The sequence below is a fragment of the Pollicipes pollicipes genome, unplaced genomic scaffold (genome assembly GCF_011947565.3).
Source record: "Pollicipes pollicipes isolate AB1234 unplaced genomic scaffold, Ppol_2.1 Scaffold_4881;HRSCAF=5763_pilon_pilon_pilon, whole genome shotgun sequence".
Taxonomy (NCBI): domain Eukaryota; kingdom Metazoa; phylum Arthropoda; class Thecostraca; order Pollicipedomorpha; family Pollicipedidae; genus Pollicipes; species Pollicipes pollicipes.
In genome coordinates this window covers 20,038,087-20,054,665 of record NW_023596576.1, presented here as the reverse complement: position 1 = coordinate 20,054,665, position 16,579 = coordinate 20,038,087, and the positions used below count along the sequence as shown (strand labels likewise).

The following is a 16,579-nucleotide window of genomic DNA, read 5'->3' as shown; positions in this document are numbered from 1 at the left end:
CAGCTACATCAACCTGAATCAAAGCATTATGGAGACTGGCACTGAGTTGGCAAAAATGCTCGAGAAGCACAGGGAGCAAAACAGTTACTAAGCATCCCAAACGCACGAGGCTGGTGTTCCGTGCCGATGGCATAGCCCGGGCCTAGCGCCCTCTGACCTGTCTGTTGGCCTGCAGCTGCTCGGTGCTGACGGCCGACGCCTCCAGATTGGGGTAGTAGCTGCGAACGAACTGCACGCACTGCGACATGACCACTTCGAGCAGCATGGAGCTGCGGTAGGCGGTGAGCGCCTCCGGGTGCGGCTCGCCGCCGAACCGCCGGCCCTGCACCGAGCGCCGATGACACGACAGCAGCAGCTGGATCTGGCGGCGCGGCGGCGGCGGCGGGTCAGCCGCGGCACACGCCGACGACGGTCCAGCCGAGGCGACACAGGCCGCGGGGTTCTGCCCGCGAGCACGAGGACCGCTCACAGCGCTAGGTCACACGGGGATCACATCTGGCACGACACAATCGATCCCAACTGTTCAGAGGACACATCACTGCCAAACGACAGGTACTCCGGCGTCTCTCCCGGGCGGGTTTAAGGAATTCTCGTCCATCCTGTCTGTCGCCTGCGGTCGGTATGAGATTCCTCCCCTGGCCGTTCGGACCTGTTGCCCGCTGCGTTCGCTCTCGTCCTGTGGTTTTTGCCACCCGTCCGGCAACACAGGTCGCTCCCTGGTTAATCCTGTTGCCCCGGGCAGCCTCCACCGCTCACCTGGTGACCCCTGCAGCCCCGGGCAGCCCCCGCTGCTCACCTGGTGACTCCTGTTGCCCCGGACAACCCCCGCTACTCCCCTGGTGACTCCTGCTGTCCCAGGCAGCCCTTACTGCTCACCTGGTGACTCCTGTTGCCCCGGGCAGCCCCCGCTGCTCACCTGGTGATTCCTGTTGCCCCGGGCAGCCCCGCTGCCCACCTGGTGACTCGTTTTGCTCCGGGCAGCCCCCGCTGCTCACCTGGTGACTCCTGTTGCCGGCGGTCGGCGCGGAGGAGGAGCAGACGCTGGTGGTGGCCAAGCTGCACAGCGTCAGCCGACAGTCCGTCTCCATCACCGAACGGAGCGTCTGCAGCGCGTACAGGATCCGCCGCGAGTCGCACACCTGAACACCGAAGGCAAACACGGCCGCACGGTCAGCGAGGCTGACGCAGAGCGCCCCGGTGCTGCACTTACATACTGCCAGGCAAGCACTCGTACACACACCGAGTACGACAATGGTCTCAAAGATGACGGCTCATTGACGGCCGCGTACTGGGACGGTGCTGGTGTTCGCGTGAGAGCGCGCAATTTGCCGGTGCCGCGCAGTCAGCGCCGATTATCGGCTGGCAGCGCCCGGCGACAGCACGCAGAGGCCGTAAGTAATACATCAGCACGCCGAGGCCGTAAGTACATCCCTTGTGGCGCTCTGAGTTACGGCCGCAAGCGGGCGGGTTCGATCCTTTCAACAGCCGCGTTTCAGCTTCCCCGCTACAATGGGAGTGGCAGATCACAATGCCAATGACCAGAGTCGCTTCATGCACCGAGCAACAAGCCAGATCGCGGCGACCAGTGCGGTGCAGGCCCGTAACGAGGCAGAACGACCTATAGCGACGATCAGAACACGGAAAAATATTGCATACGCACATTAAAACCGGTCGCAATAGTTTGAGAAACGAAACACACTTTGCACACGTTGACAAGCAAATATCGACACCAGAGGCTAGTGACAGTCACGACCATCTTTGCAGCTCGACTCTGCCAAATGAGCCATAACAAATGTTCTGCGCAGTGTGCCCGAGTCGAGATTATACAGAGATTATGAGATTATGCAACATCTGAACGCATGCCACGCGACCCGTCTTTGTGGAACACGATACCTGACAATAGAGGAGCATGAAGGTATGCAGTGGGTGAATCAGCTTCTCTTGGCTTTGCTCCACGTCTTTCTTATCTGTCCATTTAGTTTCCTTGAGATTGCATTTATCGAGCGCGGCATCCACGATCTGGGGAAGGGAACGATAGAGTGGAAAAATAACGTGATCGTAATCATGAGAGTACTATCTACCCCATTTTCGACTAGCAGCTCTTACAGCACAACCACAACACAGACAAACAACGGACGTTGTTTAGATAGAAAGACGGCTTTGCCAGCAACATCTGCTATGTACAAAGCAGAATTACGTCGAAATCATTTAATTATGATAAAACCATCACAAACGTATGGAGACTGGGAAAATATGATTTATTCATGCAACTGACATTTTTGGCCAGCGCACACGATTCAAAATCACAACCCGAGCCCCTCCCCTGTCACGCCGTGCCCTACGCGTGGCGGACCACCCAAGCACCCACACCCGGGTCATGACGCTCCCGCAGACGTCACCCAGCGCTGCTGCCGGCCGTACCTCGCCGACGATGCCGGCTGCCACCGCCACGCTCTCCTCCTGGGCGGCGAACAGGCGTGACAGACCCTCGAACGGCGTCAGCGAGCCGGACTTGTCTGAGTCAGCGAGCTCGGGCCGGCCGGACAGCGCCGAGTCGGCCGAGTCGTGGCTGGCGCGCCGTTCGCCGACGAACCGGTGCACCGACGACAGGTCCAGATGGCGCGGCGCCGCCGGCTCTGCAGACTCGCCGTCGGAGTCGCCTGCTGCACCGCCCCCGGGGCACGAAGGCCGGGTCAGACGAGGCAGCCACGCCGGTGGACGGCACCGGTCACCAACCACCGGTCAAGAGAGGGGCGGCGCCGGTGGACGGCTCCGGTCGGGAGAGGGGCGGCGCCGCGGGCACCACCGGTCAAGAGAGCGGCGGCGCCGGCGGACGGCTCCGAGCGGGAAAGGGGCGGCGCCGCGGGCACCACCGGTCAAGAGAGGGGCGGCGCCGCGGACACCACCGGTCAAGAGGGGCGGCGCCGGCGGACGGCACCGGTCAGGAGAGGGGCTCCGGTGGACATACCAGTCGAGCGAGGGGGGGGGGGGGCGCCGACGCACGACCTCGGGTCGCAGCCACGGGCAGACGGACGGACGACAAGAGTGAGTCGAGAGTGTGCCAGTGCGTACAGGTTCCCCGAAATAGGTTTTAATCCAAAGACGTTACTTCGAAGAACGCAACACCAACTGCTTGAAGATTCCGATCTGCACACGTGGTACCAAAGATGACATTAGCTATAACAGACTATGAAACCGTTCTGTCAACGTGACGTCGACTAACCCGGCCGCCATCCCACGCCTGAGCGGCCCACGCCGGGCGGGCCAGCACCTGTGATCGGGTTGACGAACACCGAGATGGGCTGCAGGAGGGCACTGCTGAGTGCGTGCGGCCCGGGCAGCCGGACGGTGCCGGCGCGCGTCTGGGGCGCGCCGCCCGGCCGGCCCAGCGACGTCAGCGCCAGCAGCTTGCGGCCGCCCCCGGGCCGCCGCGCCGGCCGGCCCGGCGACGCCTCGTCCGACACGTGGTAGATGACGTTACCTGTACCCATCGGCCGACGGGGCACGCGTTAGAAGCGATTACGATGCGCAGATAGCGTTGGTATGGGAGGAAGACGGAATTCGTGGTCTAGATGGCCATCGGAGTTAGAGCCTTAGGGACGACCAACGAACATGAGCCAGACAGACAGCACAGAGACAATGCAAATCAATATGCTTATCAGGATAAAGGCATTGCAAAAATACCCAATGCCTCACGGGACGGCACACAAAAAGACTAAAAATTAGAACACAGACAGCAAAATTATTTTAAAAATTCATGCAACTAAGAAAAAATAGCAGAAACAAAACCGGCCGAGTGACAAAAGACACAAAAGCATGAAGGCAAAGCAAAGTACGGAGGGGGGGGGGGGGACCGGGGCAGCAGCCGTACCCTCAACGGAGCTGATGGCGTACACGCGGCCCAGGTCGTCAGCGTCGCCGGCGTCGGGCGGCTCAGCGCTGACGTTAATGTGCTGCACGCTGACGCGGGCCGTGCTGGGCGTCAGCAGCAGCAGCAGCAGCGGCTCCATGATCCTGCGGCGGCGCGCACCCACGCGTCAGGCTCGGTGCGGCGACGGCCGCCACGCAGCAGCCCAACACGGGGACGAGCCGGCTCCGAGCGGTCATCGGCCAGCGACACGGCAGCCGAACAAGCCGGCTCCGAGCGGTCATCAGCCAACGACACAGCAGCCGAACGAGCCGGCTCCGAGCGGTCGTCGGCCAGCGACACGGCAGCCGAACAAGCCGGCTCCGAGCGGTCATCAGCCAACGACACGGCAGCCGAACAAGCCGGCTCCGAGCGGTCATCAGCCAACGACACGGCAGCCGAACAAGCCGGCTCCGAGCGGTCGTCGGCCAGCGACACGGCAGCCAGCATCGCGCGCATCTCCCCGCACAGCGCTCTAGCGCCGCGAAGCTGCAGCCGAATCGGTGCCAAATCTTAACAATGCGGTTTATTGCTGCTATGACCTGTCGATGCAGGGAAACTCCTTCTAAGGTTTCATAATGCACTGCACATCTAAGGTCACTTAGCATCGACATCTCTCACGCCGAATGTCACGGGGGGGGGGGGGGGCAACGAAACTCCTCACCGGACGACGGGAGCCAGGTCCGAGCCTCTCAGCCTCGCACACACGACCAAGAGGACGCCCCCCCCCCCCTCCCCTTCTGCAACGAGTGGGGACACGCCAACACCACCGATCCACAGACTGCCGCCAGTACTTATGCTGTATGGATCGGATACAAAATGTTCAACACGCACAACCGTGTGGAAAGGAGTCACCAGTTCGTTGCATTCACACAAAACACGTCTTAAGTGACGCTAAACGTGCTAAGCGTGCCCACGTGAAGCTATTTTATTGTTATTCGTTGGTGTTTTCGCGCGCGTCGACTGCAGTGGTCATTTTGCGCCCAACCTACCTGAAGCTAAGCTGAACATACTAGACCTGTCTGAATCAACCATATTTACCCAGACGAAAACAAACCAAGAAATCGAATCGCGCCTCAGCGCGTCCCGTCCCGGCGCGGTCGGAGTGTGCGGGTGGTGGGCGCCCTGTCCCGGCGCGGTCGGAGTGTGCGGGTGGTGGGCGCCCCGTCCCCGTGCGGTCGAGGTGTGCGGGTGATGGGCGTCCCGTCCCGGCGCGGTCGGGGTGTGCGGGTGATGGGCGCCCCGTCCCGGTGCGGTCGGGTGTGCGGGCGGTGGGCGCACCTGGTGACGTCACCACGCTGGAGGGTGTGCGTCAGCCACGTGCGCGCCACAGAGTGGAGCGGCCCGCTGGGGTCGCGCAGGCTGTCCAGCATCAGCAGCAGGCAGCGGTCAAACGAGCGGCTGATGTGGCGGCGCGCCGACACCTCCCGGCTCAGGTGCCACACGATGGCAAACCGGCTGAACGCGTCCATCCTGCCGATGAGGTCAGGTCGCGTCAGGCCAGGGCACGGCACGGAAGGGCGGCAGAAAGCATGACAGGGCACGGGACGGCACGGCAAGGCATGACATGGCAGGGCAGGGCAGGGCAGGGCAGGGCAGGGCATGGCATGGCATGGCATGGCATGGCATGGCATGGCATGGCAGGGCAGGGCAGGGCAGGGCAGGGCAGGGCAGGGCATGGTATGGCATGGCATGGCATGACAGGGCAGGGCAAGGCACGGCAGGGCAGGGCAGGGCAGGGCAATGGCGACGGAGACCAGCACACGACTCTAGTGCCACATAATCAAGACCAGCTGAATATTTCAGTACGGTGAAAATGGGACTCGTTCGTGAGACAAGTGCTGCATGCTCGGATACAAATCACCAACGGAAATCGCTGCAGCGACCTAACATGGCCGAAGGTCATGAGATGCTCGCTCGACCCCATCTTAGGGCGTCTTTTTTGGGTCACTTTTTGGTGCTCATCTCCGTGTACCCCCCCCCCCCCCCCCCACACACCCCTGTGACCGACGAGGTCGCTCGCTCACCTGACGCTGAGGTCAGCATGAGTCATCTCGGCGGCCAGCTGGTTCTCCACCAGCTGCGCGGGCAGCAGGCTGAGCATCAGCTGCATGAGGTCGACGCAGGGCAGGTGAAGGTCGGGCCGGTCCGGCGACAGTAGCCTCCAGAGGCGCCGCGTCAGCAACTGCCCGACACGGCAGCGCCAGCCACCGTCAGCTCACCGTTTGCCATCGCCATAGCGGAAGCCATACGAACGGCGAACAACAGCACCGTTCAAGTCCATTGGGCGGAATCCAGGGCGCATGATTCAAACGAGGTGTGAGGGTCGAGCTCGACGACATAGAAAAGTGCGCGACCAGTTGGACACTAGATTAGAGACGACAGCTGCAGCAGAAACGTGCCAGACCTCACGCAAACATGCGATATCGACCGAGCGCGGCTAACGCACAAACGGCCCTGGTACGCACTGCCATGACGTAGTAAATGTGTCGGGGCAAAAACGTACACCGCAGCAGCGGCGCCCGTGCCAGATCCGTCCACAGGTGCGGCGGCGCAGCACGCCCACCTGCGTGACGACCGTGTCCTGGAGCAGGCAGCGGTGCTGCTGGACGGTGAGCAGGGGCCGCACGGCGGCGCTGGCGCCGGGCCGGCCGCCCACCGAGCTGACCAGCGCCACCAGGTCCAGCAGCGTGGAGACGGCGCTCAGCTGGATACCGCACTCGTGCGCCGGCCGCTGCGCCGGCAGGAAACAGGCCACCGCCAGCAGCGAGAGCAGCCAGGCCGGCAGCGACGACACGCCCTCCGACTCTGGACAACGGTACCCAGTCACCGGCAGCCCACTGTGTGCTGGGGCACGGGCCACGGGCGCACGCCACGCTCTCACTGCTCACGCGTACGCCTCGATCATGAGAAAACAGGACCTGGCGCTGCAGGACGCGTGGCAAACACGATTCAGCACAAACGAGCGATGCACGAGCGTGGTAGCGCGGTGGGTTGGTACCAGCCGCAACCCTGATGGTGGCAAGCATGCCAAGCTGCCAGATGTCCACAGACTCACCCGGTCCATGCTCGGCCGGGCGAGAGGGAGCAGTGACCAGCGACTCACCGGGCGACGGCGGCGGCTCGTCCGGCTCGTCCAGCGCCGGGAACGAGGAGAGCACCACCAGCAGCTGGCAGGCGCTGCGGAAGGCGGCCGCGTACTGGTCGGCGGCCGGCGCCAGGCGCACTTGGTACGCCTCGGCCTGTCGCAGCGCCGTCCGCACCTGCTCCTGCTGACGACATGGCGGCGCTGAGCGAGTACCGCTTCTGGCGGCCAGGCTCGCCACATCGACTGACTGAGACACACGGCGCTGACCACCGGCTGGCGACTTTTCAGCGATAATGAAATATAAATGTAGACTCCTATCTGGCAGCTTTCCAGCGAAAATAATCCGGAATGAAGCACGGCTATAACGCAAGTGCTTAATGAGCAAAAAGCCTCCTAAATCCTGTCAGTGACAAGTGACACCTGTAAGCCTCACACAACCCGCGGTAATCGGCTCGTCATGGGGACGGGCCTGTCCCGGCGCCCCGGCACGTGCCTCGCTGGAGGGCGGCGGCCGCAGCTCCGCCGGCTCCGCTCCGGCGCCGGTCACCCAGCGGCCCAGCAGCTGTCGCAGCTCGCCGTCGCGCTGGGCGGCGCAGGCGCGCGCCGGCAGCGCCAGCCGGCGGCGGCACTCGTCCAGCGGCGTGTCAGTCGCCAGCAGCCGGGCGCGCACCAGGCTGGCGAACAGGTCGGCGAACAGGCGCGAGCAGTCGTGCACGGAGCCGGGCGGCGGCGGCGGCGGCGCGCCGGGCGGGCTGCGCGAGCGGCGCACGCCCGGCTGCACCTTGTCCAGCACGGTGCGGCAGATGTCGAGCGAGCACGTGAGGTCGGCCGGCCGCAGCGCGCCCACCGCCTCCGTCAGCGTCACGCTGAGACTCTGCAGCACGCAGCAGACAAGGTCCGGCAGGTGCTCCGTCTGCACCTCGACACTCGTCTCCGTCGAGATGACGTCCAGCAGGAAGACGATGAGCGCGCAGCACTCGGCCACGTCCGGGTCGCCGCCGCCGACGGCCAGCACCGGCCCGCCGTCGGCCGCCGGCGCGTCGACGTCATCGTGGGCAGAACGTACTCGGCGGCAGGCCTCTCCGTACTTGACCTGGCGCAAGGAAAACCGGCCACGGCCCGTGTCAGCACCGGTGCGTGCGGCCTATCACCGCAGTTGTCCGTGATGCTAAAATATCCCAGATAACGCTAGAATGCTCAGAAAATGCCCAGACTAGCTGTCAACAATCTCGGCGCTGACAGAAGCTCCGGGTGATACAATGGGCGTCATACGGGATAAATTTAAATGTATCTTAACCAGTTCCCAGCTATCATCACCGTAAAACCGACACCCAAGCATAGGCCGTCGCTAACCGCCCACCTTCATGTAGTCCCAGACGTAGTGGGGTTCAAGGGCGCCGAACAGCAGGTTAGCCGTCTTGACCAGGTCCTGCTGCTGCTTGTTGCCGTCGCTGCTCTGGCTCGAGCGGGAGCTGGAGTCGGCCGGGCGGCGCGTCGACGGCGAGGCCGCTGAGCCCGCCGACTGGTAATTGTGGTACAGCGCCCTGCAGCATCGCCCGACGCCGCGCCGTCAGTGCGACGACGGCAGGGGTGACGACCGATGGTCGGGCTTCGCAGCGCCGAGCCACGCGACAGCACACCTCAGACACCGTACGGCATGTGAGAGCCTGGTTAGAGCGCGACAGCATTTTCAGTCAAAAGTCAACTCGCATACCACCCAGCAACATCCTTGATGGAACGCTTAGACACTTGCAAACAGCCATCTCCACCTGCATCGTGGGACAACTTCTCCGATGGCGGGCTACCGTCCGTCTGCGGCCGTTACCTGACGGCGGGTTAACATCCGTCTGCGGCCGTTACCTGAGCACTTCGATCATGACGTAGTCGAGGAGGGGCGGCCCGATCTCGGCTTTGTCCAGCAGCGATATAATGAGCCGGTACGGCCGAACGTCCGGGCTGGCCGACACAGAGCTGGTCCACAGGCAGTTCTGGCCGCATACAAACAACAGAGATGGTTCACAGGCAGTTCTGGCCGCATACAAACAACAGAGATGGTTCACAGGCAGTTCTGGGCGCACACAGACAAGAGATGGTACACAGGCAGTTCTGGCCGCACACAAACGACGGAGATCGTCCGCAAGGCAGTTCTGGCCGCACACAAACAGCACAGATGGTCCGCAGTCAGTTCTGGCCACACAGACAACAGAGCTGGTCCAAGCAGTTCTGGCCGCACACGCAAACGACAGAAATGGTTCACAGGCAGTTCTGGCCGCACACAGACAACAGGGCTGGTCCACAGGTAGTTCTGGCCGCACACAAACAACAGAGATGGAACACAGACAGTAATGACCACAAAAATGCACACAGAGCTAGTGCCGCACGCGCACGCACACACACACACACACACACACGCACGCACGCACGCACGCACGCACGCACGCACGCACGCACGCACGCACGCACGCACGCACGCACGCAGCAGCATGGCCAGGAGACAGCAGGCAGACGGGGCGCGGGCGGTACGACACGACGGCGGCTAAGCGCCATCCAACATCGGTAAACACACCCAATGACATCGTTTAAAAAAAGATGAGCACTAGAAACTCGACACTCCTATAGCTCGGCCGTGTGTCCCCCTTCTATCCGTTTTCAGCTGGCGGGGCTGACGTCACGAGCAGGCTGGGCGGCGTTGACGTCCCCACCCGGCCGGCCGGGCGGGCGGGCGGGTGGCGACGGCTCACCGTGATGGCATCGATGGCCAGCGGCCGGGAGTAGGCGTCGAAGTAGGCGGTGCCCTGCTCGCCGGACGCGGCCGAGGTGACGCTCTCGGTGCGCTTCACCACCGGGTTCTCCGAGGGCAGCACGCTGACGTCCACCTCGGAGCCGAGCAGCCACGAGTACAGGCGCCTGCCGGGCCGCACGGCCGGGTCAGCCGGAGGTCACCGGGTGCCGACGGCAGCCGCTCGCCACCTCAGCCGGAGGTCAACGGGTCCCGGACCACAGCCGCCCGCCGGGTCAGCCAGAGGTCAACGGGTCCCGGACCACAGCCGCGGGCCGGGTCAGCCCGAGGTCAACGGGTCCCGGACCGCAGCCGCCCGCCGGGTCAGCCGGATACCGGCCACGGTCGATGACGCAGGCACGCACAAGATACGCCGGGGGTATCCGACTGCCACTAAGCCCGGCAGTTTCAAGAAACGTCAGCACAGTAACGCCATCAGCAAAACCGCACCTAGTGATGGACATGCCTCAGGACAGGGTGACAGTTACGGCTGAGGGAGATGTTTCGAAACAACAGCAACTGTATACATGTATCCCCATGAGACGGTGCAGCCGGATCTGAGCAGTGCGCACCCGCAGTACCTGTTGAGTGACATGTCCCGGCGCAGCAGGACGGCCACGGCCGCCGTCACCAGCCGCACCAGATCGGAGCGGATCAGCTGACTGTTGTGCATCGGGAAGGCGGCCAGCAGCAGGTCGAGCGTGAACCGCTGCACCAGCACGCTCGAGTCCTGGACGGCTGCGCACAGCGCCCCCACCTGGCCGAGCACCGGCGCGACGCACAGTCAGCGGCGTCAGGCCGCGGCGCGCGCCACCAGACGGCGGCGAACGCCCACCGCACCTCAAAAGACATGAAGCCGAGCGAAGGGTCGTGGAGTGGAGTGAAGTGGAGTGGGGAAGTGGAACGGATGAGGATGTCGAGATCCTTCCCATTTAGCCGCACGAGTCAGAATCTAACAGCCTGTCGTCGGTCTCGGAAGCCGGTAAAATCAGCAAGCCATCGCGGCGGCTGGCGCCACCCACGTCTCAATACACTCACTAATTTCAACTGCTACGGTTACGTTGGGATGCACCGTTGACAAGCTTTGTCAGCTCGAAATCCGTCAAAAAAGCATGATCCGCCGCAGATCTTTTTTCAATCCATTCGCTTTGCACGATGAAAAATTGGCGCCTAGCCTTCAAAAGATGTTCTGATGCTCAGTTAGGCGGCAGATAGGCTGCCGGGAGACTGACGGTGACGTCCAGGTCGGTGCCCATGATGAACAGCTGGTCCTCCATGCTAAGCTTCTTGTTGAACTTCATGAGTGTGAAGCTGATGGCCGGCAGGCGAATGGCCGGGTTGCAGAGCACGCAGTCCCAGAGGCAGCCGAAGAAGAAGTCCGTTTCAGCGCCCTCGGCCACCCGCTGTATCAGCGCCGCCGTCCTGCGCGCCACGACCATCGGACAGCCGTGACGCAGACGAACCCTCGCCACGCACGCCTGCCTGCGTTTGGCGCACGTTCGCGTCCGAAAGGCCGACCGGCCGCATCACTGTTATCAGAGGCACGCTACCACAGCCACAGTCGTTATCAAGATCAGGCAGGCTCACAGACGAGCGCAGCGCAGGTGTTCTATGCCTTCAGCTCGCCACAAACGCCTGGGCCGGGCAGCAGGCCACACACCTGGCGCAGCGCCTGACTCACCTGTCGAAGTAGTCGGAGCCCTCGTCCAGGCCGGGCAGGATACCGCTGAGGAAGCCGCGCAGGCCGGGCCGCAGGCGGCGGCCCAGCGGCACGAAATGCGTCTCGTAGATGGTGAGCAGAGCGGGCCGTACGTTCATGGCGGCGTGTCCGAACAGCGGGAACAGACCTGCGCGGTCCGACGCCACGTACGCCGGTCAGGGACAACACTCGCCACAGAGTCAGCACACCGGCCACAAGGTCAGCAAACCGGCCACGGGATCAGCACACCGGCCACGGGGTCAGCACACCGGCCACGGGGTCAGCACACCCGCCACGGGACGCCACCCGTAAGGAATGCAAGGCATTATAGAAGAGATAACGTAAGGAAATCTAATTACACGTGCACCATGATATGACAACTTTGACTGGCTTGTGCTTCCAGACTGGCTTACAGACCAACAGCACACTACCGACGCTATGCAGATTTCCATCTGCACGAACTTATGCACAAGACCAGACCACAACAGCCCGCGTGTGCGTGGCAGGGCGAGCAAGAGCCAGCCTCCGCACTTAGGTCGAGACACGCAGTAATGGTAGCATGCGCTCTGATCCATTTCGGCCACAACTCCAAACGGCGGACCTGAATCGGGCATGACGTCTTTGTCGCTGCAAGACACCGATGTAGGCCGATCAAGCAACACGCGCACCCGCAATATACAAGCGGCGTTTGGAACAATCAAATGAATGCGTCGCCTGCCAGCTGAGCCCGGTCAATACTGCGCCCGTACACGATGATACGGGTCCACCGCTGATCAACCAACCACGGTAACATGAAACAAGCACATATGGCTGCTGGGTAAGGACACTTAAGTTTTGTCATGCCAATGGCCGTCGCCAGCCGTAAGCCAGCGTGAGCAGTCGCTCTGTGGGGACCGGGCTCCAAACGCCTCCGCGGCGCCGCCGCATCGGCACGTCAGTGACAGCCGTGCCGCAGATGGGCACGCGCTCTGGCAGCTGCCGTTCCAGACGTAAACAGGGCGCGGGCGTGGGACCGCAGCTCCACTGGCGCCCGGCACAGCTGGCACACGCGACCGGCGGCGCGCGCGCAGCTGGCCGCGGCCGGCGCTCCGGCTGCCGGGCATGTACGGCGCCAGGCTGTCCGCAGAGGAGCGGGCGGGCTAGTGTTGAATCATGTGGCTATCGGATACGCAGTCATGCCGCGCGTGAGTGGAGTAAACTGATGCAGACCTGTATTCATTTATTAGCGCATGGCTGCAAGATGACAGCGCTCCTCCGGCCGAGCGCCAGAGAAAGACCGGGCAGCGACCCTATTTTCGATCCGGGATAACCATTACCAGACTTTGCCCTCAGCAACCGATCAGTCGGCCTTGGCCGCCAGTTTGAGCATGAATGACATCGTGTTTAGCCACATTCAAGACCGTGAGAGACGGCCAACAGACGCCGTCACAGTGACGCGTGCAGTGCCCTTGGCAACCAGGCCATGCTGGCCTGAGACCGTGGGCGCCCCGCCACACCTCCCCGCGCCGGGGAGGCAGCGACGACGGGGGGGGGGGGGGAGCCCACATATCCGACCGACGACGGGAAGAGAACCAGCCCACCGCCGGCCAACGGGAGGGGGCGGGGACAGACCGACGGATGGGGGAGGCACTTGGTGCCGTCAGCACTGACCGGCGCTGTAGATGAAGAGCTCCTGGCTGAGCCGGTTGGTGCCCATGCACTTGAACATGATGTCGTAGCACTCGAGCGCCTTCAGATGGACGCCGCTGGGCAGCGCCGGATGCATGCACTGCGCCAGCCGCTTACTGATGACGATGCGGCTCGGGATCACCGGGTACTTGATGTTGGAGACCAGCACCTGGCGCCGCCCGGCACAGTTACGCTCGTGCCATGACACGAGGTCTGATGACTTGGTTTTTTTTTGGGGGGGGGGGGGGCGCATCGACTGCAGGATGTCATACCGCACCAGGCACGAGGCCCGACCGACCGCACCTGGCCTGTGGCGCGAGACGAGACCGGTGACGGTCGTAGCGGCGCCAGCAACTACCCACACACACGGTTTACGGAACGTGCCAAATCACACTAATATACATGATTTTGTAAGAACGCAATGTCAGCTTCGATGTGTTGCTACTGTTCTACTTTATCAGCGGGCTAAAAACGTTCATAAAAGACCACAGGCACATTCTATCCTTTTTCATTCAATAGACAGCTATAACCTGTTACCAAAGAGCGCACGCGCTTTTCGCTTTATTGCTATCAAAAGAAGCATTAGTGACCCCGAAACTTCACTTTCTTACTTTAACGCAACGCGTTAAAACGGCGGTCGGGCTGACCAACCTTGTTGAGCTTTCCCAGGGCCGAAATGAGATCCGCCCACTCGCTGGTGTACTCGAAACTCTTGAGCGCCTTGTCGACCGCCGCGATGTACTGGCGGTACTTCGAGTCGGCGCGCAGCTCGTACTCCTCCAGCGTGACCGAGGCCATGGCGGCAGGATACCGCGGCGGCTCCACTCCTCAGAACAGGCCAGCCGCCGGCCGCCGCCGCATCAGCGCTGCGGTATGCGCGGGGTCGTCAGGGAGCCGTCGCGGCCGCACACGCAGGCCAGCCGCCGGCCGCCGCCGCATCAGCGCTGCGGCATGCGCGGGGTCGTGCACCGCGTATGCACGTCAAGGGGCCGACGCGATCGCGTGCACGTGGGGCGGCTCGCGCTGGTGCTCATGGCACGAAATGGGGTACAATGTCTACGGAAAATAGCCAGGTCACAATCGCGAACGAAGTTGACGTAAGGTATGGTGTGTGGTCCCGACTTCACCCAACCATGCCTGACTCACAACAGGAGAAAACTCAATCAGCAAGACAAAAAAAAAAACTGATACAAAAAGGGTAACTGCATGCCTTGAGTCACATAGCATGTTCACACATGTCACATTCAGCTACATATCTTGTCACACCACACATATATTCATACACTGCACTGCACATATTTGTATTTGGTATTCACATCCCAGCTGCTTTTCATACACAAGGAAAGACAAAGGCAGTGCTCAGTGAAATACATGCTGGCTGTTGATCACATAATAGCTCAACTCAACACAAGTGATGGCAGCATAAACAATGATAATGGCTCATGCTACAGTATTGGAATGACATTCCTCACTGAAAAGGTTTTTTATCCATCATTGACATTGCCCTCTCACCCCTGTGATAAATGCATGTCTGTCATGTTGTGTCTGTGAATGCTGTCCCCAGTATTTGGGCATGTTAAATAAACAAAAATACACTGTATACAAGTAGGGATGACAAGAAAACAGTTCTAAAATACTTCAGAAGTCTGGCAAACTTCTGAATATGGATGTTTCTTCACAAATTGTGTAAACAGTTTCTAGGAATGGGTTTGAGATCATTGTCCTTGCTAGGCATACATTTTTTTTGCAGAGATCCTGACAATATTACTTCACCAGAGCAATCCCAGCTCAATGTGCAATTTTGACAACATATTTAAGGGTACCATGCAGTTTAAGAAACGGCTGTGCTACGGCATAGTGACCTTTAATGGCCAGATGCCAGGTGGTGATATGACAAGCAAAATATTTGTGCACATCTTACCAGACACAAATTCACAATCTGCGACCCAATTGGTCAGCTGTTTGTAGCTTTACTGAGTTATAGGGATGGCAAAATAGTAACACAACAATAAGTACCAATACCCATACAAAATTGCAGGGAAGGATTGCACTGTGCACAATTGCACTGTGCATGGGGGGGGGGGGGCTTTACAGTGAGCTGGCTTTGGGCTGAACTGTAAGGAATTATGACCAGTCTCCAAAAACATACTAACAGATGGGCTTCCATTAAATTATGACCAGTCTCTAAAAACATACTAACAGATGGGCTTCTTCTTAAAATTGGTCATTTTCTCTCAAAATGGCTGAGGAGGGGAGGGGCTGAAACACCAGTTGAGGGAAATAGGGGCTGGAGTGTCCCTGACTGACTGAGGGGCTGGGACCCTGGCTGTGGACACAGTGGAGTAAATTTTGGGCACATCCATTGAAGACCACAAGCCACAGACATTTCTAACCTACAGCCCAATGATGGATCTGAAACATTAGTGTTTTGAGCCAGAAAGTTAAACATCACTACCAAGTAAAATGTGCAGGTTCAATGTATCTAAATATACCTAGGATATAAGTGGAATATGATATAAGTAATCTGCATGCATGCAAACAAACAAAAGCATGCTGGAGTTATCATGAAATATCTAGGCAAGAGAGAAAGCACAGTTTCAAATAGGACCTACCCTCATGTCCCATGAGCCCAGCTCCCAGGGGCCTCAAATAAGAGGCTTCATGATTTATGAAAAAATACAAGAGCAAAACCACTTGGTGCCCACTATGCCCAAGTGTCATATGTGACGACTGGCACAACTGAAGGCATCTGTGAAACAAATAGTTCAAACCCAAAATGAGCCCAATCTAGTCAATGATGACTCCTTCCCAGTCGCAGGCTGCTAAGATGCCTTTGAAAACAATGAGGTAAATCATAACATGTTTTACATACTCAAGAGGCAATGAGTTATGGAGACAATTGGTTAGATGGCCAATGTGCCTCCAAGGCAATGGTGGGTCTGTAGGGGATTGGGTGTGGGACCATCAATGTACACATAAGGTGAGGACAGCATTAGGTAATGAGGATTGTGCACAGGATGATCAACATACCCAAAAAAATTATAACACACTACATTGGTAACAGTCACAAGCATATATTAGGCACCTATCAACACTCATTCAAATAAAAAACTAAGGCGCCAGCACAAACAGGCACAAAACAAACAACTCACCTTTGACACCAGTCGATTGTGCAGCGGCACTCCAAAGTTAATCGAACATAAGACAACTGTCATGTGTAGCCCTAAAAATCACAGCTTACTCCAACATTTGACAACCGCCGCACGACTTGTGCAAGCCCGTATGTAGGACAGTTCACACATAAGCTAGATTTCAACAAACACCGGCTTGTGCTAGACGCGGTCGTTCTAAGTTTTCGCTGGACCAACGCGGCTTCTCCGCAGCAAGAGGTCTTCTTGCGTAACACGTAACCGTAATACCAACGCACGGCGTACGAGC

General features: G+C 60.0%; 1 protein-coding gene across 1 annotated transcript in view; it reads right to left on the bottom strand.

Annotated features, from left to right (window-relative positions):
• The window catches only part of LOC119100097 (protein dopey-1), a 34,532-nt gene extending 17,953 nt beyond the window's left edge, over positions 1-16,579 (bottom strand). Inside the window, exons 1-21 of the mRNA XM_037223211.1 lie at positions 16,294-16,579; positions 13,793-14,007; positions 13,124-13,310; positions 11,456-11,621; positions 11,007-11,196; positions 10,356-10,531; positions 9,737-9,902; positions 8,856-8,983; positions 8,356-8,539; positions 7,765-8,088; positions 7,014-7,077; positions 6,474-6,754; positions 5,935-6,092; positions 5,189-5,380; positions 3,872-4,014; positions 3,408-3,481; positions 3,272-3,362; positions 2,422-2,663; positions 1,894-2,019; positions 996-1,139; positions 158-361 (exon numbers count right to left, since the gene is read on the bottom strand). Coding sequence (XP_037079106.1) covers positions 158-361; positions 996-1,139; positions 1,894-2,019; positions 2,422-2,663; positions 3,272-3,362; positions 3,408-3,481; positions 3,872-4,014; positions 5,189-5,380; positions 5,935-6,092; positions 6,474-6,754; positions 7,014-7,077; positions 7,765-8,088; positions 8,356-8,539; positions 8,856-8,983; positions 9,737-9,902; positions 10,356-10,531; positions 11,007-11,196; positions 11,456-11,621; positions 13,124-13,310; positions 13,793-13,939 — 3,387 coding nt within the window. The 5' untranslated portion in view covers positions 13,940-14,007; positions 16,294-16,579. The remainder of the gene's footprint in view (positions 1-157; positions 362-995; positions 1,140-1,893; positions 2,020-2,421; positions 2,664-3,271; positions 3,363-3,407; positions 3,482-3,871; positions 4,015-5,188; positions 5,381-5,934; positions 6,093-6,473; positions 6,755-7,013; positions 7,078-7,764; positions 8,089-8,355; positions 8,540-8,855; positions 8,984-9,736; positions 9,903-10,355; positions 10,532-11,006; positions 11,197-11,455; positions 11,622-13,123; positions 13,311-13,792; positions 14,008-16,293) is intronic.